This window comes from Diplotaxodon limnothrissa, linkage group LG7, assembly GCF_057381915.1.
Source record: "Diplotaxodon limnothrissa isolate DT_005_m linkage group LG7, D_limnothrissa_male_GT1.1, whole genome shotgun sequence".
Classification (NCBI taxonomy): Eukaryota; Metazoa; Chordata; class Actinopteri; order Cichliformes; family Cichlidae; genus Diplotaxodon; species Diplotaxodon limnothrissa.
In genome coordinates, this window is record NC_140602.1 from 24114837 (window position 1) to 24140527 (window position 25691).

General features: G+C 40.5%; 1 protein-coding gene across 1 annotated transcript in view; it reads left to right on the forward strand.

Annotated features, from left to right (window-relative positions):
• The first annotated feature begins 4208 nt into the window (after positions 1 to 4208).
• The window catches only part of lrrk2 (leucine-rich repeat kinase 2), a 34405-nt gene continuing 12922 nt past the window's right edge, over positions 4209 to 25691 (forward strand). Inside the window, exons 1-26 of the mRNA XM_085359466.1 lie at positions 4209 to 4780; positions 5481 to 5566; positions 5914 to 6023; positions 7520 to 7608; positions 8195 to 8329; positions 9357 to 9491; positions 10850 to 10981; positions 11949 to 12068; positions 12401 to 12561; positions 12645 to 12724; positions 12818 to 12924; positions 13119 to 13248; positions 13356 to 13480; positions 14175 to 14302; positions 15651 to 15795; positions 16037 to 16176; positions 16662 to 16787; positions 17217 to 17387; positions 18425 to 18689; positions 19190 to 19378; positions 20168 to 20283; positions 23567 to 23639; positions 24525 to 24718; positions 24809 to 25059; positions 25165 to 25313; positions 25525 to 25618. Coding sequence (XP_085215592.1) covers positions 4645 to 4780; positions 5481 to 5566; positions 5914 to 6023; positions 7520 to 7608; positions 8195 to 8329; positions 9357 to 9491; positions 10850 to 10981; positions 11949 to 12068; positions 12401 to 12561; positions 12645 to 12724; positions 12818 to 12924; positions 13119 to 13248; positions 13356 to 13480; positions 14175 to 14302; positions 15651 to 15795; positions 16037 to 16176; positions 16662 to 16787; positions 17217 to 17387; positions 18425 to 18689; positions 19190 to 19378; positions 20168 to 20283; positions 23567 to 23639; positions 24525 to 24718; positions 24809 to 25059; positions 25165 to 25313; positions 25525 to 25618 — 3587 coding nt within the window. The 5' untranslated portion in view covers positions 4209 to 4644. The remainder of the gene's footprint in view (positions 4781 to 5480; positions 5567 to 5913; positions 6024 to 7519; positions 7609 to 8194; positions 8330 to 9356; positions 9492 to 10849; positions 10982 to 11948; positions 12069 to 12400; positions 12562 to 12644; positions 12725 to 12817; positions 12925 to 13118; positions 13249 to 13355; positions 13481 to 14174; positions 14303 to 15650; positions 15796 to 16036; positions 16177 to 16661; positions 16788 to 17216; positions 17388 to 18424; positions 18690 to 19189; positions 19379 to 20167; positions 20284 to 23566; positions 23640 to 24524; positions 24719 to 24808; positions 25060 to 25164; positions 25314 to 25524; positions 25619 to 25691) is intronic.

Sequence of the window (25691 nt, forward strand, 5' to 3'; positions counted from 1 at the left end):
CCGAATGTAACTTCTACTTCATTTATTCTTATAATGCTAAAAGTACGGAATGGTAAGTGACCCTTATGCCCCTTGTCCCCATAAGTCATCTGTTTGCAATAAAGTCAAATAAGTCGCATTACTGGACTTTAGCCTGTCAGGTCACCAACTATCTGTGAAAAAAAAACCAACATACCTCTAAAAAAGCTGCTTTCCTCCAGCGCACAGTGCTGCTGTGGATGTGTTCTTCAACAAACAGGAAGTCTGTTATGTGGATCATATGATATTATCCCTGAAAAAAAAAAGTAAACACGCCCATTTGAACTGTAAAATGTAACCCAACTGGTTCTTTTTATGGTAGTCGTGATTAATGAGCCAACACAGCAGGAATTTGCACTGGCCACAAAACATGGCAAAGATTTCAACTGTGAGCACTTTTTTATGCGCTATCAGTAAGTTTGGGCAGATTTAGATGGATACGTTTCGCGAAGGTAAATATTAACTGTTGCTTAGCTACTTTCGTTTTTGTTTTCTTATGTATTTTTACCCCCCAAAATATGATTAACATTCTTTTTTTAATCAAACAGACACTTGACAGATAAAGACACGTTTTCCACTGGGCTTTCCTACATATAAATTGTGCAAAGTTGGGTGATCGTGGCTCAAGAGTTGGGCGTTCGCCTTGTAATCGGAAGGTTGCCGGTTCGAGCCCCGGCTCGGACAGTCTCGGTCATTGTGTCCTTGGGCAAGACACTTCACCTGTTCCCTACTGGTGGTGGTCAGAGGGCCCGGTGGCGCCAGTGTGCCCGGTGTCCTTAGGGACTAGTAAAGCGCTATACAAATACAGGCCAAAAAGCAAAACCCACCGTGGTCTAATGTATACTTTAAAACGCATAAAGCATTCTTGTGTCCTAAAATAAAATTTCATGACTACAATCTTTAAACAACAAGTAAACCGGAGTTTTTTTTTCTTTATTTATTTAAGTAGTCTTCAGGAATAGTTCTGAATGATTTTTAAAAAAAAAACGGCTGAAAAGTGAAGATATTTAGGCATATCACTGGTGGTTGGGGGGTTGTACCCAATGCTGAATACAGGAAAAATAAGATATGACCACTATGTCAAGCTGATATTCTGTGCTCACCGACTGTCATCCAATCCTCAAATCAGATGGTGCTCTCCTTGCCAGGGAACAGCTGGACCTGAACCACAGCTTCTAGGGACACTGGAAGTACCTACACTATAACATACTTTGTACTTATGCTATACAACTTAAACAACATAGTTTTATCAATGATTTCTTGTTTTAAGCCTCACACTCATTTACTTTCCTCTCTGTGGGAGAAAAGGGTCCACCCAATATCTAAAAAAAAAGTGCAAAGGTAGACAGCATAGTATGGTAAACAATATATATTTTATTCTATATGTCAATGGAAAATTGTATTTAGTAGTCAGTATAATCTTTTAGTGATATAAGTTTGCTTATGGTAGGATGCTGTTTGTAGTTATTTGGTAGTGACAGGATGTGTGATTTTTAGCAGGCTTGGTTCACCCCCACATCCTGGGAGCATGGGAGAGGTCGTACCTTGTTTTATTGTTTTAATGTAGCTATGTCTGTTTTAGTCTAAGTGCCTTAACTGCTGGACTTCCTCACCGTGCCATCTAGGGTGGGGGAGACTACCCTCTTTATGACCAAGGATGTACCTTTTGTGCTTTCATGTTTTATGACCCTTTGATCAGCAGGACACACACACACACACACACACACACACACACACACACACACACACACTGAAGTATAAATAAAGACCGGGGCAGTTTCTTAGTGCGAGTCTCAGTCTGGAGGCTGCCCTTGCTAGCAAGAAGTTCTGTGTGTTTCTCTTCTCTGAGTCTTTACTGAAGAAGTGTTTTAGAATATTTTCCCTAACACTATATATCTATATATTTTTCATAGCTGCTTTTATTATTATATTATCATGATCAGAAACTAATCCCACAATATCATTTGCATTGGTAAGTTAAACTGCATAAAGAAATTATTATTTACAATGCTGCAGTCTGTTCCATGCAGCTACATTTTCAATAGAATTCACTGGAGAGCAACCTGTTGAAATGATCCCATATCCATCCATCAGTCTACCCATCCATCCATCTTCTTCTCCTTATTTGGGGCCAGGTTGCAGGGGCAGCAGCCTAAGGAGAGAAGCCTTGACTTCCCTCTCACCAGCCTTCTCCTCCAGCTTATCCCAAGGAACACCAAGGCATTCGCAGGCCAGCCACCCTTCAGAGAAAGCTAATTTCTGCCTCTTGTATCTGTGATCTCAATCTTTTGGTCACTACCCAAAGCTCAGGACCATAGGTGAGAGTAAGGACGTAGCTCAACCAGCTAAATCAAGAACTTTGCTTTTACACTCAGCAGCAACCGCATCATTGTAGCCACAGCATAAATCTGTCTGTTTATCTTCCACACCCAGCAGTCATCAACAAGACTCTGAGCTGCTTAAACTCCTCCACTTGGGACCGTAACTCATCCCTGACCCGGAGTGGGCACAACATCCTTTTCCAGCTGAGGACCATGGCCTCAGACTTGGAGCCGATTCTCATTCCTGCCACTTTACACTCAGCTGCGAACTGCTACAGTGCGAGCTGGAGGTCGCCGCCTTACTATACCTTTAGGCGCCCCAAGTCTGTCCAGCATCCACCCCCGCCACGACTTGGATCAGGTGATCAGTTGAGAGCTCAGCACCTCTCTTCACACAAGTATCCAGAACATATGGCCGCAGATCTGATGATACAAAATTGATCATCGACCTGCAGCCTAGGGTCTCTTATTGCCATGTGCAATTATAGACGCCCTTTTGTTTGAACATGGTGTTTGTTATGGACAATTTGTGGTTTGCACAGAAGTCTAGTAATAGAACATTGCTTTGGTTCACATCTGGCAGGCTGTTCCTCCCAATCACGCACCTGCGGGTCTCACTGTTGTTGCTCACATGAGCGTTGAAGTCTCCCAGTAAGACGACAGCATCCTCAGGCACACCACCTAGAGGCTCCAAGAAGGCCAGGTACTCTGAACCATCGTTTGGTGCACGGGCGCAGACGACAGCCAGGACCCATTCTCCAATTCAAAGGTGCAGGGAACAAACCCAGGAAAAACTCCAACTTATAGGCAGCAAGCCAAGCGGATGCTAAAATATTCTGACCAAACTGTTTCCAATTTTGCACATTAGGTACAAAGCAACACTGAGAAAGTTTTTACTTTGGAAGCCAAATCATATTGCAAAAAAAACAGCAATACAGTGTAACTCTAACAAGTGGGGATGCGTGCATTGATACAAATATTGAAAGTACTGATCCCAGCATTGATATTGCTCCTGTTTCATGAAAAAGCAGCCACGTCTGTGCAAACACCGGTCCTTTCAGCCACCCTTTGCTCCACCCTCACCTCCTCCTCCCTGTGGTTTGTTGCTGTGGAGTCACATGACTTAGGTGCACCTGGTGTCCAGATATTTATAGCTGTAAATGAAAACACTGCAAACAGCAATGCCTGTAGGAATTTCTCTACTATGACTTTATTGAGTCACAACTAGACAACAGTGGCAGTACAGATTAAAAGTACACAGTTTTACTGTTGTTTACGTTCAGTGATGCCATCTAGTATTGTTAATTCTATGTGAGGCTGCTGCTGTGGTGGGATTTTTGAGTTGAGGGGGGGCATTCCACAAAATATTTCTGACCGGGAGCTCGGAACTTCCGACTTATTCAGGAACACAGCATTAGAAAAACAAAATATCGATCATATTACCTATCATCGATTCAATACCAATACAAGCTTTGGTATCGATCCGCCACTTCTAGTATACAGGGGTGATTACTTTGGGAGGACACCTAATTTAGAGATTAACTGAAATAATTTAAAAACTATTTTAGAGTTTGCTTTAGTGTGGGAATTTTCCTCCATCATACACAGCAAATGTCAGTACCAGGTCAAGCTGCATTGTTGTAAATCTGTAAATCAGCAACTGGCATTAGACGCAGAGTGGGAGGGCTAACTCAAGCCACTCGTTAGCTTGTAAAAGTGTAGCTTGAACTAAACAACAAAACAACAAAAAACCCGTTGGGGGGTAACGTAAGTGCCGTTGACTTGGCTCTCTGTCTGACTCGCTTCCCCTGTCAGAGAGAAAGTCGGATTCTCTCTGACTCTATTTTCAGCTTCCTCTTCTGTAAGCGGGGAGTTTTTACTGCCTGCAGTCATATGATGCGATCGTAGGAAAGCAGGAACACGCCTTTCAGAGAGGACTCGCTTCGTTTTCACATCCAAGCAACATAAAGTCACCGACTCCGCAAAGAGGAACTTATTCTCTGCCACAGGAAAGTTAGCCGAGGACTGTGATGTCGGAACCGAAACTCCGCGACACTGACCGCTTCCCTTGTAGCAACAGCCACTTATAGCTTTCTGTAGCTACTGTATTATTATGCAACACAGCAATTCAGTAATGATTTGTAAAGACATGAGTAACTACAGTGGATTTTCAGTGAGTTATTTATACGCTAACGCTGCGCTCAGTGTGGCCGCTCGAAGGCCGTTGTCGGTTCAGAGAGAGCGTAGTGATTGATTTCAATGCACGTCAAGTCGTCGTCAGCTGGAACAGGGCGCTTTAAAGACCATGGTTAACAAAGAGGAGCTGGAAGAAAGGCTGAAAAAACTTTTGGTGAGGCTGAAAACTCCCCAGGAAGACAGGCAACTGTGCACGCTGATTCAAATCATCCAGGATCTGCTTTTCCTGGCGCACACCGACTATGGTAGGAAGCACATTGTTTCAGCGTGTGCATCATCACGCTGCTCATAAACAGCCATCATTTCCTTTTGGCATTTTTGCATTGCCTTATGAGAATTAGGTCAGATTAAAAAAATCAAGTAGTATTTGCCCAGTGTGAAATGTGATATGGCATTCAATAATTTTGCATGATCGTTTTTATGGTTTTATTTATTTCAGACCACAATGTAATTCACTGAGCTCTTTAAAAAAAACAAAAACAAACAAACTCTGCTCCTTTTGTGCATTTTTTCCCTTCCATCCTTCCATCTTCTAGTCTATTGATGCTGTATTTCTTTGTTCATATGTCCTACTTTAAGGTTTGTTATACAGCAGGTTAATGATTTAGCTGTTTTTACAGAGTAATTTCCCAGTTTTGGCGATAAATAAAGCATATCTTATCTTAAATACAAAACATAATGTCTTTGGGGTCATACTAAGGCCATTATAGTTTACTTAAGACTAGGCGTCAAAACACATTCAAGTTACCTGAAATCAAATTTAAAATGAGATTTACTTAGATTAGTAGATTTTAAGCACAGACTTGTACCTGCACAGTAAAGTCCTGCTGTAATGCTGCCTTGTTATGCACATTTAAAAACAGGAATGAGGGTAAAAGACCCAGTCACTTTATTCAAAACTAATGGGACTCATCGTGTCTTCTTATCTCTTGTTCCATGCTGCAGCAGCTGAACTGTTTGAAGACAAAGATGTCCACGTGCCCCTCGTGCTGGTTCTGTCTACCCACATCAGCAGCAGAGGAGTCCAGCAGGTAATGAATGACACAACGAAAATTAGCCATTATAATGGCAGGTGGTGCTATCTGTGTGAGGTAAGGTGAGGTGTGTTCAGCAGCATCACTCGCTCTTTGTTGTTGACAAAATCATCTGTGGACTGACGCGCCTACACAAAATCTAGCATGTCTTGTGACTGCTGTGTAATGCTAATTATCAGAGGTAAGACTACATATTGAAGCAAACTGAAAGTGAGATTGTAAGATTCATATTTTCTCAGTACTGTAATGTGTATGCTTGAGATCAGAATCATTACTTTTCATTGGTTTATTGTAATGACTCATTCCCGTCATTTTAATAAATTGTTTGTTCTTCCTTTTCACAGGTTGGCTGGTCATTGCTGTGTCAGCTGATTGAAATATGCCCCACTACACTGGACCAGCTAACCAGACCTTTGGATGAAGCCCAAGAGTGGGAGGTAGAGGGAGTGCACCAGTAAGTGAAGACTCTCTGGCAGCTGTGGGCTTTATGCAGCACCACTCATTTAAATGAATGACTATCATGATGGCTCATGCCACACGAAGGTACGTGAAATATATAGGCGTGGTCAAGACAACCTGCTCAAGTTCAAACCAAGCATTAATTTTGGGAGGAAAGGTGATTGGAGTGACTTTGAACGTTGCATGTTGTTGCTGTTGGTTCCAGATGGGCTGGGCTGAGTAATTCATAAACTGCTGGGTTTTTCCCCTCAGAACAATCTCTAGGGTTTACAGAGAGTGGTTCAAAGAGAAAATGTCCAGTGAACGGCAGTTCTGTGGGCAAAAACCCCTTGTTGATACCAGAGGTCAGAGGACAATAGTCAGACTTTATAGTAAGGCAACAGTAACTCCAACAACCACTTGTCACTATCAAGTTTTGCAGTAGAACATCTCTGAATGTTCCTCTGAGATGCACAGCAGAGATGCACAACATGTTGATCATTGAAACAGCTACAGGGGCAGCAGACCACACTGGGTGTCACTCCTGTCAACCAAGAACAGGAAACTAATGCTACGGTTCAAACAGTCTCGTCAAAATTGGACGACAGAAAAACTGGAAAAACGTTACCTGCTCTCATGTGGCTTGATTTCTGTTGTGATGTTCAAATGTGAGGGTCAGAGTTTGGGATAAACTGCATGAATGCATGGATCCATCCTGCCTTGTAGCAAGTGTTCAGGCTGATAGTGACGAAATGGTACCAACAGAACCACTTAAACGTCATTAAAAAGCCACAGCGTAACAGAGTATAGTTGCTGATCATGTTCATCCCTTTATGACCAGTGTATCCATCATTTTTAACACAACTGTGCACCATGTATAAGATCATCATCCCAATCTGGTTTCTTGAACATGACAATGCCTATGCTGACCTTTAAATGACCTCCACAGTCACCAGTTCTCAGTCTGGTAGGGCTCCTCTGGGATGTGGTCGAATAGGAGATTCGAGTCATGGTAAATCTCGAGGCAAAAAGGAGACTAACCCCTTCAATTTTTACTCCACTTTAGTAAAATTCTCAATTCTGATTTTAGAAAAATGAATGTGGACCATACTGAATTGAATTTCTTTGAATCTGAGGCACATTTCCTTTTAGGTTTATAGAATCAAGTTTATAGAATTTGATTCAGATTATTTGACACCAGCTTTAGCTGCTATGACCCTATTTACACGTGCCAATTTCTATTAATTAATTAATTCTCCATGTCAGGCATTTGTGTTAGCGGCAATGCTTACACAATTTTAGAATAACACAACAGACAGCCATTTTTCATTTAATAATCAAATGATCAAGTTAGTATTTAGGGTGAAGTAGTTAAAACAATATATATCATAAAATAAGTTTTAATTCAGTTAATTTTTGCAAAGGTTTGGTCTTTCAATGGAGATGAAAAAAATGACCAAATCTATTTGGCGACAGCTTTGGTGAAGTTTTTGCTTGTTGTATGTTTTTCAGGCAGATCCTTAAGGTGCTATCTCAGTACAGCGCAGATTGTCGAGTGACCATGGTTGCACTCAGAGCCTTGGCCCTGCTGCTCAGATCAGGTATGAATACACCGAAGATCCTTCCTGCTACAGATGGCACTGCAAAAGCCTTATTTGTCATTTAAGACTCTTTAATGTGAGCAAGTTAACCACCTTGTTTTTCTTTCAGTGATTTGTTTGCCTGCACGGTCACACTCCTTTCTACTCTGATGTGTAGCTGAGTGATTTGAGGCTTCTTAGAAATGCAGAGTTTCAGCTAATTCAAGCATTTGCATACCCAGCAACAATGGAACAAATATTTCCTGCTTCTAAAAATGTTTGTATAATCTAATAATAATATCTGTGCTTGTCAGAAGAATTTCACCACTTATCCAACATGCATTCATGAAAAAAAAACATTTTCTGATAACATAGCTAACCCATACATTGTAATAAGAGGAGCGGTCAATAGAGTAAAAATTCTGAAATGTTTTTAATCTGCAGGTTTAGGGTTTTTGCTTTTTGTTTGAGCTGGTTGGGTATAAAACAAGACGGGGAGTTTAACGAGAGGCTCGGATAAGATAATCGAAGCAGAAAATAATCTCAGTTTGGTGACTGGCTGCAAACAGATATTCATTGTACTTGACATTTTATCTCTCATACATAGCCAAGATTCCTCTGCTGCTACTGGATGAGGAGGAGGACGTGTTTGGCCTTGTGGTGTACGCCATGAAGGCGTTTCCTACAAGCGAAGAAGTGCAACTCCAAGGCTGCACAGCTCTGCAGCTGCTTCTGGAGGAAGGTGGGTAGATACACACTCCAACCTCGTAGCGTGTGGATTTATTATGAACTTAAATGTGTAGTCTACACTGTCTTTGTGTTTCTAGCTTGGTATGTGTCTTACACTGATCAGTGACACTGCCTGACTTTTATTTTAGAAAAGAGATTAAACTAATTTAACAACTATGCTCTACGTCATGCGAGTGTAATGCTTGTTAAATACAGCGTGCAGTCATTGTCTTTGTGACCTGAGGGTGGTTCCAAGTCGGAATGTGAATGCCTAAAGAAAAGTGAAATAAAGAGCCGCAGCGAGAGTCCTGGGGGGAATGGTATTTAACATTTGCTATTTTAACCCGTTAAATTCTCGAGGAAACACTTTGTAAAGTTGTGCCTTTCCTGTCTTCCTGCTTACGTTTCTTCAGTTGGACTTTCTCGTTCTTATTTGCCTTAGTGATGCAGGCTTCTCTCTTACATCATCATCGTCACTGCTTTTTGGGACACACCTTTCATAAATCTCACTGTGATTTTGCATTTGTGTGTATTTCTTGCAGTGTTTCCAGTCTGTAATGACTTTTTCTGAATTCTTACCAGAATTTGTTTACTTTTAGTCAGTCTACACTTCTTAAGGTACACCTGTTCAGCTACTTATTAATCTAATAATCAATGCAGAAGAGCACACATCCTGCAGTTTCAATCACATAATGTCACCGTATTCAATTACTAATGTGCTAATGTGAGGATGTTGACATGTTAGCTTGTTTATACATATTAATGGAGACATGACAAAAGAGAAACATGGTGCACAGAAGAATAAAACCTTGAATAAAGTTAACAAAAAAAGAAAAAGAACATACAGATACATCTATGTACTTCTATTTTAATGTCGAATGTTACTGAAGATTAGCTTGTGTACATTTGGAACACAACTTTTGGCATATAGTCATCGATGCAGCATGTCTAATTGAGCTTTTTGTTAGCTTCACATTAACATTTTCTTCTGTGTGTTGGTGAACAGCAGCCGTATATCTTTACTGCGTCTGTGTTTGCAGTCAGCGATGAGCACCTTGTGGAGTTTGTGGAGAACCAGGATCACGCTGTGGTTCTGGCAGCTCTCCAGAGGTTTCCGGACTACTGGGAGATGCAGCTGCAGGCTTTAAAAGTGCTGCTTCCTCTGACTCACCCTGGTAAGTCCTGATGACATCACAGTGATCTTTATGATGGCCATAGAGTAAAGAAAAAAAAACCCGTGTTATTCTTACTGCACAATCCAAAAAAAGTGCTGTGTGTTGGTTCTTATAAAACGTTATGCCTGATCTGTGTAGCTGAGTCTTAGTTTGAATAGAGAGATTTGGTGTAGTTGTCCTTTGTGTGTGGCTGTGTGGTTTCCCTCGGCTAATGTCATCTTCTTTTTGCTTTGCTGAAGTCACAGTGGTAACAAACACAGGTTATGAAACAAGCTCATAAAACCTCGCATGGTCCATTTGTAGATGGACCATCAGACCGTGATGTCACTGCAATGCTTTTTAGGGACTCTTGATTTAATTTCCATTATCCCTCTAATGCCATTAAATAGGAGTAAAATAAGTGTCCTTCTGTGAACTTGTGGGACAGGATAGCCGTGCATGTTTGGAAAGAAAAACATCAAATTGTCATTGTGAGAAAACATAGCAGCTCATTCAGTGAAGACTCTCTGAAGTATATTTCCCAGTCAAACATGTTACGAATGCAGCAGCTAATTGAATTGGAGACTTCCTACAGTTCCATGAAATTTATTTTAATTATCAGGATGTGGGAAGTCCGAATCCTGTTTTTAGGATTACAAAGATTGCATTATTATTATTATAACACTGTTTAAAAGAGACTTTTGTTATGCTGCCAGGAAGTCCAGGAGAATGGTGGAAAGTACCAGTAACAGTCCGAGTGAGTCAAAAAAAAGGACAGAGAGCTGAAAATAGGAACAAAATATATATTAATGATTAAACTTAAATAATCCTTAACCTGATTAAGTGGAGTCAGCTGCAAATTGTCGTACCTGCTGTAAGGCAGGGGAGATTAGGCAACATCACAAATGAGCCTGGAAGGGCCGTAACTCATTCAGTACCTTTTATAAATATGACTTATAAGTAGATGTACTTTAAGCTACTCCATCTACTACTCTTAGAGTGAAGTGGAAGATGGATCAGCTATGCTCCCATCTCAGCCATTTCAGTTATTCTTGGCTTGTATTGAGAAGCTGCAGTTAATATTTTTGAGAGAGAAATGAACCGATCGCACTTCAGAGATGTTCTCTGAAATACGCAGGACTGTACAGAAGATGGTGCGTTACTTTTATGCATAATCTAATTTTGAGCTGATTCAGATCTGAATGATTTCTGTATGGAATATGTAAAAAAAATTTAAATAATTTTGTTGTTGGTCGAGTATGTAAATCTTATTTATAGCTAGTATGTAAGTGTCTTATACTACTCATTACAGTTTTGTGCTATTTGTAATTCAGCAGTACTCAAAGACTCAGGTGGAGTTGCGTACTTGTCTTTTGCAGGCAGTAACGTGGAGGTGTTGATGTCAGGGGGCACTCGGTGCTACAGCACCATCATCGCTGCCATGGATGCTTTCCCTGAGGTGGAGGAGCTGCAGGAGAAGGCCTGCTGCCTGTTCAAAAGGTTTACTTCAGGTCAGAGCGAGTGGAAAAGGAGAAGAATCATATTTTAATCATATTTTTATGGCCTTCTTCTTCCTCTAATGTAATTTAGTACTGACATTGTTTTTGTGGATGCAGATTTGTTTTGTGCACTTTTGTGTTTCACTTCAAATGCAGAATATTAATTTGTGTATTATCATAGCTGATAAGAGCTATTGAATTAGACTCATAAGACTTTTGAATTACATCCACGTAGACATTTTACATACTATATTATATACTGGTTAATTAGGTAAATTAGTCTTTCAGTAACATTTCTCAGTGATCGCTGAGCTCATTCTCCCACTCACTGTTTTGTTTGCTGTTGTTTTATCAGCAGTTTTTGTGTCTCAATTAAATGGCACAGCTGACGAAAGTGAAAGTAAAAGTAAATGAAGAGTGAGAGCAGAACTAAACAGAGTGGTAACTCAAGCATCTGGAACTTCCACTGTCCCACCTGCCGACTGTAGAAACATTATCTATCTATCTATCTATCTATCTATCTATCTATCTATCTATCTATCTATCTATCTATCTATCTATCTATCTATCTATCTATCTATCTATCTATCTATCTATCTATCTATCTATCTATCTATCTATCTATCTATCTATCTATCTATCTATCTATCTATCTATCTATCTATCTATCTATCTCAATTTCTGAGCCAACAGTGAACATTATTAAGTATCATTGTTGTTAACTATACAAACTAAATAAAATTAAAAAAACAGTGTTAAATGGGTCCAGCTCTCAGATGTACAGTTAATAAATAACTCATGAATAACACTAGTAATGATAACACTGTTTGTTGAATCCTCACTGTCAACACAGCAGTGTTTGGATTTCATTCGTTCGGATAAACTAACGTGTTTTTTCAGATGACAGATGAAGATTGAGGAGAGTTATCAAAGTAATCAGAGTATTAATTCTGGGTGCTCGGCTTATGGTGTCTTGCAGAGAGTTACAACGACATCCTGGTGAGGAATGGTGTCCACAGAGTCGCAGTCAGAGCCTGTCAGACTTTCCCTAACAACCCCAAGCTGCAAGCCGCTGCTCTGTCCTGCCTGGCTAACCTCAGTGAGGACCCACATTCACAAACTATATTTAATGGACGTGTGATGGTCTTAAACTCAACATCAATATATAGTGATGTTGCACATTTTTTGAAATATTGGAGTTCAGAAGCAGCACATTTTCCATATAACCGTGATGTTTGCTTAGTTATTTCACTAAAGTCTTCAAGCCCTGCATCTGTTTTTAAGCAGATGTAGACGCAGACGAATAACCCAAAGCAGTTGCCAAGCTTTGTGGTAAAAACCAGATGATACTAAAATGCAACTGTCTCTTGACCTTTCTGCATTCTGCAAAAATGACACAGTGATTGACACAGACTTTGTCCTTTTTGTTAGCTGCAACCATCGTGCAGAACAAGGCGGTGGCCGAGCAGGGTCTGGAGGAAGGAGAGGAGGAGGAGAACAGGGGTAACGGGCAGGTGGAGGACATGGAGCTGAGCTGGATGAGGGAATGCTTTACTGCACTGGAGCTCCACGCAGATGAGCCAGATGTTCAGGTCTGTCTAACGTTTGGCTTTCGAGTTTTACATGGTACTCCTGAAGACTTGAACTTATTTAAAAATCACTTGTACCGTCTCAGGAAGCTGCGTGCTGGGCCATTCACAGTCTGTTTCTGCACGGAGCTGCACTGAACCATCTAGAAGAAGAGCAGGATGAAAGGTGACACAGTGACATCTCCACACGTGCGTTCATAGCCGTTGAATCTGTGCGAGAACTGAATGTAATGATGGCGTTTGGGTATTTGCTCCACAGGACTCCTGTTTATAGACAGCTGATGGCGGCCATGCTGCTTCACTTTGCGTCTCCCAATGTGTTTAACGCTGCTACCAGCGCCATCGCCACACTCATCGCAAACAACAGTGAGTCTCACGTTTCCACACGGTGTGCAGAGATGCAGTTATGATCAACATCTGTTTGTTTGTCTGTGCTGAAACTGCCGCCTGCAGCCTGTAATAAAAGCTTATGCTACAGATGCTATGTATATATCTCTATATAATATAAAAACACTGCTGTTTTGGCTGTTGCCACGGTAACCGGCTTGCTTTGTTTGCAGGTAAGATGCGCTCTTTGCTGCTGTCAAGTGGCCTTCATGTGAATTTGGTGGAGATGATGAAGAGACATTCAGACTCAGCCGAGGTTTCCATCAGTGCCTGCAAACTGTTAAACCTGCTGTTCCAGGGAAGGTGCGAACGAAGACGGTTCACATTCTACGATGAAAAAATTCAGACACACTGAGGAGAGCATTTAGTGTTTCTCACAAGCTTTGAAACTAGTCTCCCTGTATTTGTAGGGCCGCCAGTCTGGATGAGTTGACCATGGCCATGAACCAGATCCTCAGCACCATGAAGTTTCATAACTTTAATCCCGAGGTTCAGCTGGAGGCTCTGCAAGCCAGCTTGGTCTTCCTTTGCCCGGGTACGCTCTTGTTTTCTTTTCTCACTTCCGTTCCCAGCAGCTACGTGTTCTTTGTGTGGTGTTTGTGCGCAGAGGTGACCTGCCAAACAAAAGTTAATGGTCGCACAAGTAAAGTTTTTTTTCCCATCTTCTCCAACAGGGCAGCTTATTTACCGCACTAAGCTTCGTCCCAGAGGAAGATGGAGAATATAATTTATGAGTATTATTTTGACTAAGTCACAGTGTAATGTGAAATGAGCTGCTCATAATGAGGAAATCGCATCTATTCGCTAATTTTGCAGCCCTCAGAGCATATCAGCTATTTTTGTTATGGAATTTTGCTACATGTGCTCTTTAATTTAAGGGACTTTTCACATCTGAGAGTCTAAACCACGGTTCCTGTTTTTGTTCTCTTGTGTATATCTGATCCAGTTCATTTTGGTTTCACATTGCAGTTATGCAAAGGCGGTAAGACCTTTATATGACGAACGTGCATGGTTCATTGTATTTGATTGCTTGGCAAACAAGTGTGTATCTATTGTAAGTCCTTTTTGGCAAGTAGCCTGGCTCAGTTTGTATGAATACGAGAAAAAACAATAGACAGATTCTTTGTAATCCTTATGCCCTGTGATATTTTAAAAAAAAAACCCTCTTTCGGTTGTGTCTGAGGGTCCGTGTTTACTCATGTCCTTGTCCTCACTCGTTTCCTTCTCAGACAGGAGTTTAAGGGAGCACGGCAACTCAGTCGCAGATCCCGACATGGCCGACGTGTCTCTGAAGGTCCTGAAAAACCAGTGTGTGGTGGAAGGAGCTCACATCCTCTACCTGGAAGCTCTCAACAGGGTATGGGCAACACACACTTTTTCAACATTTTGAGCATTTTGGTTTTGTTTTGAAATGCCCAATTGGAGATTCTAATCGGGTTTTATTTTTAAGAGATTTTTCTTTCAATAAAGAGAAAATTATTCAGGCTGCAGAGCGCCTGAATGAAACGACAGTTCACCCATTCGTTTTATAAACTGCATCGTAGCCTGTTCTGCAACTAGAAGATCAGAAGGATTGTGATTGCATTTCTGAAAAGATTTAATAACAATAATAGATTGGATTTATATAGCACTTTTCAAGGCACCCAAAGCGCTTTACAATGCCACTATTCACTCACTCTCACATTCACACACTGTTCTCAGTTTTCATATTGGTATGGACGTTGAAAATGTCCGTCTTTATGCTTGAGTGTGGATGATAAACACTGACTGAATCAGCCTCGGAAAAGAGTAAAAACCAGAAAAAAGACACCACATGTCATCGAGGAAGTGAACGTCTGTCAAGTCTAAACAGTCATTTGTCTCATATTTAGTGTTTTATGATAAAGAAGTCGCGACTTCACACAATGACTAATAACTGAATATGTTTTTTGTGCTTCATTATGTTTTAAAAGAACACAAACAGCAAAAACTCTGTTGCCAAAGGCCGTGACATCTGTGGCAGAATAATGTCTGAATAGCAGTTTATTTAACTTAATAATTTGTGCATTTGAAACCCAGAGTGCTAAAGAAGGCATAATCATTCAAAATGAGCATTCAAACAGGGCACTTTTGGCTGTTGTTTTATTTCCAAGGGGTCACCACAGTGGCTTTATCCGTATATTGGATTTATGACGGTTTTTATGCTGGATGTGCTTCCTGACACAAGCCTCCTATTTGTCTGTGTTTAGGATGCGCAGAAAGTACACTAGATTATGGCTTAGGCTGGATTTGTGTCTATTCCTCTTCACAAACTGGGGCTCTTTCACGTTTGAGACAAATATGTTAAGGATAATGTGATTTTTATTTGTTTTACAACCCAAGAAACTTCTCTTAGTCTTAGTAGACTGAGTCCCAGATCATGAACCTGTCTGCTGTTGAGCATTTCAGTGTACTCTAAAGGACAAAAGAGAATAAGAGTAAAGCTCAGATTAATGAAAGTTGTTTTATGTCATTATATATTACACGGTGTGCTAAAATGATATATATCCATTAACTTTTATTCTAATTAATGTTTCATCCATGCCAGTAGTACATAACCACATTTATATTTGTTACTAACGTTCTGCTGATGCAGATGTGTGCAACACTTGAGAAACACTTAATGCAGCATTATCTGTAATTCATTTTGGTCTCTCTTCCCTTTCTATGCATGCACGTGCGTACAGTTCATCAGCAGCTCAGCCATTCAAACATGTGGTTTGAAGGTGCTGTCTGCTCTGGCTGACTGCTCTGGTGCGGTGGATCTTCTGTGCCAGCAGGGGGCGATAGACACAGTGCTGCATACACTACAAATGTTCCCGCAGGAACGAGGTACACATTTGTCACTGTAAAAAATGCCAAACTTTCTCTTAACATGATTTGCAGGGAGATCCGGGGTGTAGTTTTTCACTTAGGAATAGCTGAACTAATCCCTTTGTTCACTTCATTAAATCTGTGTTTACTGCCTTTAGCTGCCTGAAGAAAAAAAAACAAAAAACACAAAGCTTTTTCTCAACAGAACTTTATTAAAGGCAAATAACTACACTCGCACTAAATTTCCTGCCCTCTCCAGAGATACACTACTGGGGGCTGACCCTGCTTACCTACGTTGTGTCCAAGAAGAAGCTCTCGAGGATGATCGTACCTGTACTGGCCTCCGTTGTGGTTACCGCTCTCATTCAGTACAGAGAAGACTCTGAGATGCTGCTAAAGGTGACCCAAGTGTTACTACTCTGATATAACGCCATGACGTAATAAACCCGCCCTGTAGTTTCATTAAAAATAAAAAAATTACATTATTGGGTTGAAGAAAAAAATCTTAGAGCTCCCATTTGAACAGAATGTAAATTACGGAGTTCTTCTTTTCATAATGTTATCTCATCCTATCCTATACGATTAAAGACATAACCAATTTAAAAAAAAAACGCTAATAACCAATTTTTATGTATATTTAAATCCCTACTTTTCACATTTGGATGACAGCTCAGCTAATAGCCATTACACATGCTATGATGTAATTGGTTGCTAGCCGTCTGGATACAGTGATACAGTCACAGAATTGTAGATCTGATCTTAAATCAAGCCTTCAAAGGCAGGATGCTGTGCCCTTTGAGGCTAATTTCTACCCTGTGTGTCTTGTTAAAGGCAGTACTGACAGTGTTGCCCTCGTAAACTTTCTCCTCCTGTCTGATTTGCAGTGTTTACAGGTGGCATTGAGGATGCTGGACGCCTGTTCAGGAGCAGCTGCTGAACTGCAGAAAGAAGACTTTGACAGGCACATCTTCCAGTGCCTTAGAGAAGAGACTGACCAGAGCATCAGCCCAGTAAGTTAGACCACCGCAGCAACAACAACTGAATGAATTTCTTTAAAATTCAACACACATGTTCACATCCTTGTGATCAGTTTGATCTTAAATGTTTTCTACTAGGCATCATCAGATACAGATATTGATTCCAAATATCTGACCTTTTTTATTTAGACACTTAAACTTGACCAGTAATTTGAAAAAAATTACTTCCTTACTCATGATTATTATTTCCTGTGTTGCAAGATCAAGGGTAATAGTCTCTATCCCAATATCAGGAAGCAGTTGTGTTGAAACACAGGCTACTCTGTGAACACAAATGACCACGCATTACGTTAATCGTTTAAGCCATTGTCTGCTGGTTTAATATTTCCTGTGACATGCTTTCCTAGAAAGCAGACTTGCTGCCCTTTCTGACTCCTAGTCTCTCTGTCTGTCTGCGATCAGCTGCGGAAGTCGGTGTGCCTGGCTCTGTCTAAAATGTGGTGCGACTCAGAGCTGCACTACAGCATGCTGGAAAAGGCCTGCATGGATGGAGATACAACAATGACTGAGTGTCTGATTGAGCTGGGAGCTGACATCAACAAGAAGACCAAAAATGAGTCTCTCATTTACCAGGTCAGAGGTCACGATGGTTTCAGAGTGATTTGACTCGTTCACTCAGTCACACACAGGCATACAGTGCTTTTACCCATGACTAAGCACTTTTATCTGACATTCACACATGCACACTTACTCTCCTATGGATGCATTTTGTCCAAGGATACTTCGACACATGGACCATAAGAGCCGAGGGATTGATGCACAGACCGTCTCATTGGTAGTGACCCGCTCTGCCTGAGCCTCAGTGGTCCCCATTTAATTTTGTCTCAATAGACAGTGGCTCTTCCATTGCTTTAAAGATTAATAACTGTGACTTTGAACCTAGAGGAGACATTCATTTTCCCCAGAGGATGAACCCCACATGTGTATGTCCCAATCATGATCGACGTCGTACATAAGGAGTACCCTGATTTTTCTGACAGGCCTCAGCTTTACTTTTTTGTTCAGCACTACATATTATGTACGTCCATCCATCCATCCATCCATCCATCCATCCATTAATCCTCTTCTGTTTCTCCAAAGACACGTCACAGTAGCAGGATATTCTGTCCTTCTCCCATGTTGGAACGCTAGGTGTTCCCAGGCATGACAGGATGTAATCTCTGTAATCTCTCCAGCAATCTGTGGGGCAACCATCAGGTTCTCCTTTCAGTCGGATATTCCTACAAAACCTACAAAGGGAGGTGCCCAGGAGGAATCCTGTCTGTGTGCCTGAACCTTTTCAATTAGCTCATTTTAACACAAAGGAGCAGGAAGTCCACTGTGAGCTCCTTCTGGATGTCCAGGCTCGTCGCCCTTTCTAAAAGGCTGAGCTGATCTTATGGAGGAAACTTTTTTCGGTGACTTGCATTCGTGATATCATTCTTAGAGTAAGGGGTTGAGACATGGATAAGACTGGAGTTACTAAAGAATTTTTTGGTACAGTGTTTGATGATACTTAAGCTTCATTACTAATAATACTAGCACTCATGTGTTTTTCAATTCCCAGTCATGCTCGAATAATCTGTAATAAGACAATCAGTTCAGTCTCGATCATGGCCTGTCTTTTTCAGGTCTGTGAGAGAGGTGGACCTCTGGAACTGGTGGAACTCTTGTTAAGCCGAGGCTGCCACGAGCAGCACCTCCGCAGGGCTCTGGCCGTGAGCGTGAAGAGGGGTGACGGGCCCACAGTCATCCAGTTACTTGGCCGTCTGGGTCTGGACCTCAACAACAATGCCCTGTGCCTGGGCGGCTTCAGGCTAGGCCGTCTGGATGCTGCCTGTCTGAGCCCCCTGCTGGCCGAAAGAAGCAGAACTTCCAGTCTACGCTACAACAACAGTGAGGAAGAACTGCTGAGTTTTTAAATTTTATATCACAATTTTATGTTTGTTTGTTTTTTAGATAAAACAAGGAGTTTGAATGTAATCATTTATATAGAGCCAAATCCCAACAAAGACCACCCCCGCGCTGTCTGCTTAGAGACACTGGTTTTGATGCTTTTTCATTCCACTATGATAAGATCACTTATCTTGACGACATAAAAGCCTGGATATGCTCGCAGGTTATCCAGATGTCATGTAGCTGTGCATAATCCACAGCAAGAGAAATATTTGCAGTGTTTTTTTTTAAATATTACTACCTAAGGGAATAAGTATAAAGTGAAAAGTAGCAGCACTCGCACAGAACCATAACAGAACCATAACAACATATCTGACACACTAAGGATGCTCTCTGTTCTTGGAAACTCTGATGAGGATTTTATTGGATGATGGGAAAAAAGCTGCAGAGGAAATCGATTCAATTAGCAGCTCTAATTTGAATATCTTTGTGTCTTCAAGCTAAGGGCACGAGTCTGGCAAAGTACATCCAGTTTCTCCAGAGGTCCAAAAGTGTGAGCTGTCCCCCTCGGTCAGTGACTGACCCATGTTTGACCTCTGGCTACATTTCTGATGAGAGCGACGACTCCAGCTTCAGCTTTACCTCTTTGGAAGACGGCCTGTTTTTCAACGATGACATGGAGAGTGATGGTAAAGGGATGCTGATTTTCACCTGCCTTTCTTAAAGAGGGCATTTCAGCTTCATATTCTTGAACTCTGTAGCTATATAACACTGTAGCTTCTCCCATTCCCACTGCCCATAACCTAGTTTTGGCTGATTAGTGCTCCTCATAAACCAGAGTTGTCAACAACATTGTGTGTGGGCTGCTGTGCTCACAGCCAGAGTTTTGTGCCTGGGTTATCTATTCCAGTAACATTATACAGAGCCAAGAGTAGAAAATATTATCCTAATATTATCTAAAACGGACTTGGAGCACTACTTGTACTTCTCTTTTAGATAACTTCCAGCACGGGCAACAAACAAGACACGTAACTGACACTTGATTATTAGATTTGCATGCTGTTCAGAGAGACTGTATAATTCTAACATTGCTCTAAGTAGCAGTAATCGGTTGCACTGTACTTACTTTAACCTTCAGATCAATCTATCGACCTTGAAGGAGAGGTCAGAGGTCAAATGTGACATTATATTTTGGATATTTATACAATACTAATACAGTAAAATGCACACCACACTTGTAAGAATTACAGTTTCTTAGAAACCTTTTTTGAGCTACAGTGTCTGCAGACAGAACGAGACACAAACCCGACCAAAAACATAACCTCCTTGGTGACAGCAGCAAGAGAATACGGCTTCTAGTTGGCAACAATTTCATATCGCATGACGATTGGTACCCTGTAAAAACGATTAGGGTTCAAATATACTGCAAGTGTATTGAATAAGCACTCATGTTTTACTGCGTGTATCTTTTTTTATAGGAAGCGATTCGCTGTCTGGCGCTCTTTCTCCAAAGCCGTACAACAATTCATCAGAGGAGCTGAGGGGGGAATCCTTAAGGAGGAAGCAGGGCCGCCGCAGACATGCCAGCGCAGAGGTAAGAGCTGTTAAAAGACATTTGGTATTTTATGCTTTGGCCCTAAAATTTAACTTGTCATCGCCGTTTTTTTTTTGTTTTTTTTAATCGCTTTTTAAAGTATGATCCTAAAGTTCCATTACAGTTTAAACACTCAAGAGAATCCTTGTAACATAATATTAGAAACATCAGGTTCCACATAGTTCAAGTATGGTTCCCACACCTTAAAGAATTGATCTGTTTTTGAATGCAATATACATGTAAGATATTCCAGTGGCACTAAATCCAACACTACTCTTTTCCAACCTTTAATAGTTGGTACTTTTTCATAAATCCATTGGAGTAGTATATTCTTCCTTGCCGCATAGGTGAGAACACAGTACAATCTCCTATTATTCTTGGATATTAATCGCCGGCTGGGGAGGCCCAGTATGAGAGACAGAGGGTCCATCTCCAATTCACAACCGAAAATCTTCTCCATTTCAAATAGCACATTAGACCAATATTCTTGCAATTTCAAACATGACCAGAAGCTGTGAGTTAGGGTACCAATTACTGTCTTACATTTAAGGCACATGGGTGAAAGGGTAGGATTATATTGATGTCTGCGAAACATAGATATGTGCATTCTATGTATAATTTTTAACTGTATTGCTTTGGTACGATTACAAACTGATATTGATTTGGCGTAACTCCAGACATCTTCCCACTCCTCATCATCAATTACTATACCTAATTCCTTTTCCCATTTGCCTTTAAGCCTCTGTGACGTCCCTGAGAGTACAGAATATAAAGCCTTATAAAATATCTTCACAGGTACCTCTTTGTCTGTTAAAAATAATAATTTTTCAACAGGAGAGACTTCATGACTCTCACTAAAGTTAGTACTATGCAAAATATAATGCCTTATCTGTAAGTAACGGAAAAAGTCATGCTTGGGGAGAGAATATTTCTCAACCATTTGGTCAAATGGCATAACTACATTATCGGAGAATAAGTCCCTCAGTCTCTGAATTCCTTTGTTCTTCCATTCCTTAAATCCTATATCAAACATCCCCGGTTGAAAGTCAAGATTATTCACAATAGGAGTAAACATAGATGTTAGCTTCAACCTTTCCTCAATTCGACATACTGACCGCCAGGCCTTAAGTGTATTAAGTGTGACTGGATTATCACAGCTCAATCTAATATCTTTAAAGTTCTTGAAAAACAATAGGTCCCTTAATGGATACTTTGAAAGAGAGGTTTCAATCCCCAACCAGATAGAGTGTGAATTATTTGTGACCCAGTCATGAATATAACTCATGTGAGTACTCAATTGATATGTTCTAATATTTGGTAAATCTAGACCTCCTACTGAACCTGGGAGCTGCAGTGTAGCCATCTTAAGTTTTGGTCTACGTTTGCTCCATATAAAAGAGCTTAGCCAACTATTCAGATCCTTCATCACTCTATTTGAAAATATAACCGGAATCATTTGGACAGGATATAACAATCGAGGTAAAATATTCATCTTAATCAAAGCTATACGTCCTAGCCAAGAAACAGGTAGGGAATTCCATCTCTCCAAATCTTGCTTTACCTTCTCGAACAGAGGGGAAAAATTTGCTTTATACATTTCTTTAAATTCTGGAGTTATAAATATCCCTAAGTATACAAAACCTGTGGGGGACCATTTGAAGGGGAAAGAAAACGGTCTAGTTGGCACTGAATTAAAGCTCCCAATTGGCATAGCCTCTGACTTAGTCAAATTTACTTTATAGCCAGAAAATTGACTAAATGTATCAATAATGTTAAGTAAAGCCGGTACTGATGTCTCTGGATCAGAAATAAATATTAAAACATCGTCTGCATATAAACTGATCTTATGCTCATAATCGATTTGCAAACCCCGTACATCAGATGTCGTCCTTATAGCCTCGGCTAATGGTTCGATAGCCATGGCAAACAAAAGAGGTGACAGTGGGCAGCCTTGCCTCGTTCCTCTATACAATGGGAAACTATCTGATTTCAATCCATTAGACAAGATGGACGCCTGGGGATTATCATACAAAATTTTTACCCACTTAATGAAATTATCACCAAGACTGAATTTATTTAAAGTATAAAATAAGTAGGTCCATTCTATCCGGTCGAAAGCCTTTTCAGCATCCAGAGAGAGCACCAAACCGCCTATGTTCCTTTGCTGAGCAGCCTGAATTAGATTGAGAAGGCGTCTGACATTATTACGAGAATTACGGCCTTTTATAAAGCCTGTTTGATCTTCTTTAATAATTACAGGCAAAAGAATTTCGAGTCGAGTAGCTAATATTTTAGAAAGTATCTTCCGGTCCACATTTAGAAGAGCTATCGGTCTATAAGAGGAGCAAGACTCTGCGCACTTCCCCTTCTTCAAAATAAGAGAGATATTAGCTTCCCTTAGAGTCTGAGGTAATCTATTATGCAAGAACGAGTAATTAAACATATTAAGTAACGGGTCTATTAACAGCTCACTAAATTCTTTATAGAATTCACTACAAAAACCATCAGGTCCTGGGGCTTTGCCGTTCTTTAAAGTTTTTATAGCATTTAGTACTTCCTCTCTAGAAATGGGAGCATTAAGGGTAGTCTATTGTTTATTTGTTATAGTAGGCAGACTAAGCCTGGAAAAGAAATCCTCCATTAATTCCAGTGCATTAACTGATTGTTCAGATGTATATAGTCTACAATAAAATTCTTTAAAAATGCTATTTATAGTTTTACTATCATATACGCGCTCATTCTGAGCATCACAAATAACTGTAATAAATTGTGTTTGAGATCTTTTCTTGATAAGGCATGCCAAGTATTTTCCAGGTTTGTTTCCATGTTCATAAAATCTTTGTCTAGTAAACGTAAGGTTAAGCTCTTCATCTTGCGTAAAAAGGCTATCTAAAGTTGATCTGACTGCAGATATCTCTTGTAGTAAAGCTGGGGTTGGGGAGTCAGCATAAGTCCTTTCTTTTGTTTTAAGTTCTACCACTGTAATGGAACTGAGCTGTTTTTTTTTTTTGTTTTTTTTTTGTGTGTTTAGTTATCAGTTTGTTTGTTTGTCTGTTTGTTTATTTTTTTGGTTTTGAATTGTACACTGTATTATGTTATGTAATTATGTACTATTTGTGAAAATAAAAGGGAAAAAGGGAAAAAAAAAAAAAAAAAAAAAAAAGTATGATCCTAAAAATGTCTTTTCTTGGACTCTGAGATTTACTTCCCTAAGCAGTCCCTTCTTTTGTAGCAGTCTCTGCTATAACTCTGATATGAAGCTTTCTTGTGCTCGTATGTCCAGAGTGGTCAGACTGAGACTGAGCACACTGAGCCTCTTCGCAGAAGATATGGACGGAATAGCTCGAGTCAGAAAGGTATCTGAAAAATCTGATCTGTGATCTTTGATATTTGTCTCTCCTTTGTTTTTCTTCTTTGCCTCTTCTTTTCTTCGATAACTGATCCTGTTTTTAATGATATAAAATCATACATGGACAACAGCAACTTATTCCATGAATTCATCTTATTTTTTTGGATAACACTTCCGTTTGTGACACTAAGATATCCACATTTGAAAGGATGCTGGAAGCATGTACACCTCCTTCTTAAAGACATCACGTAAAATAAGGAATATTCAAAATTTAACAATGCTTGTTTTTGTAAATGAGATTCTTAAAGACTGTGGCAGCTTTGAATTGTAAAAACTGGCTCCATATCCTGGAATGCCGTTTAATTTGAACTTAATACACGCTGTCCTTAGGTGCCCGCTTTACCACAGTAGCCTCAGACACTGTGGACGTTTGCTAAACTCGACACTGTTCTGAGAAACACAGTAACACGCAATAACGATAGCATCAGTTCTAACCCACCACTTGAAGAGCAACAGTCCCACGAGCTTATGGTCTTAGTCACGAAATGTCGTGAAGGGACTGCCCCCGTCATCACTGACCAAAGATTATTTCTGTAACTATAAAACCACAGCGTGCTGCTGCTATGTTTTGTGTTGCAGCAGTTTGTCTTTCACACGCTGTTGTGTTTTTGTTTGTCCACACTGTAAAAGACTTACTGAGTGCAATGGTGGCGCTGTGACAGGTCAACAGGCATGACTCCTGGTCCACACCTAGCTACTTTTTTCAAGTGTGTTTTTCCAGCTCTCTATCATACCTGAAGTGGATCTGGTGCTCTTGTGTATTGGTTTTAATTGGATAAAAGGTATCTAAGTAATGAAACTATTGCTTTTGCTCTTGTTATCGCCTTGTCAGTGCTGGGGTCTGCCGAGAACTCTGCTGCTCTGCCGAAAGAGAAAGAGAGGATCCACCTGCTGGACTTATCTGGGAATGAGCTGGACTCCCTGTCCTGTCTCAACGATGGCTTTGTCCAGCAGCAGCTGTGGCATATCCACCGTCTGGACCTGAGCTATAATTGTCTGCTCAAGTTTCCCTCTGAACTCTGCTTGGTAAGGTCTGCATTCGATCTGCACTAATAAAAAGAACTAAAAGATAAAAATATGGGCTACATTTTTTTTTCTTTCTGTTTTTTGACTCAGAGTTTGAAGAATTTGACTCGACTAGACCTGCAGGGGAATCAGCTCCAGTCGCTGCCACAGGAGCTGCTGTCTCTGCCCTCGCTGAGCATGCTGAACGCCTCTCGTAACTGCGTTGGCCCCCAGCTGACCTTTGACCCTGCTGTTACCTGTCCATCACTGAAGCAGCTCAACCTTTCATTCAACAAAATCACCACATTCCCTTTCGAGCTGGGCCGCAACCTGCATACGCTGGAGGAGCTTTATATGGAAGGGTAGGGTTTTTAAGGAAATTGATAGTTTTACATCAAACAATCTTATCGTGGATCCACAAACGTCATTTGCAGAATTGTAAAGACGATTTTTTCTTTTCTTTTCAGAAACTGTATCACTGAGCTGTGCACACCTCTTTGTCTGCCTGAGATTAAGTTGCTTGATGTGAGCAAGAACAGCGTGGAGAATATTTCTGCAGATTTCCTGAGCAGCTGCCCCAAACTGGAAACCTTTAATGTCTCTATGAACAAACTCCGTGAGTATTACCAACTGACTGATAAATTCCACACTAATTCTTTCACCATCAGTTCAGTCTGGGTAGTATTTTACTATCTAAACATACAGTGAAAAAAGAGCTTCATGCTACAGGTTTCATCAGACGTTTTTAATTTAGAGTTATTCAAGAATGATTGATTTGTATTTATATCATATTTTTTAAAGTAGAAACATTATTTTGTGTTCTCCAGGTTCCCTGTCCCGTCTGCCAGCTAAGGTTATGACACTAAAACTTGCAAACAATAGCTTTGCATCAATCCCCGAGGCTGTACTTGAACTTCCAGTGTAAGCCAGATCCTCACCTTCTGTTCTTATATTTTAATTCAAAAGTTCTATCAGTAATAAAATTGTAAAAAGC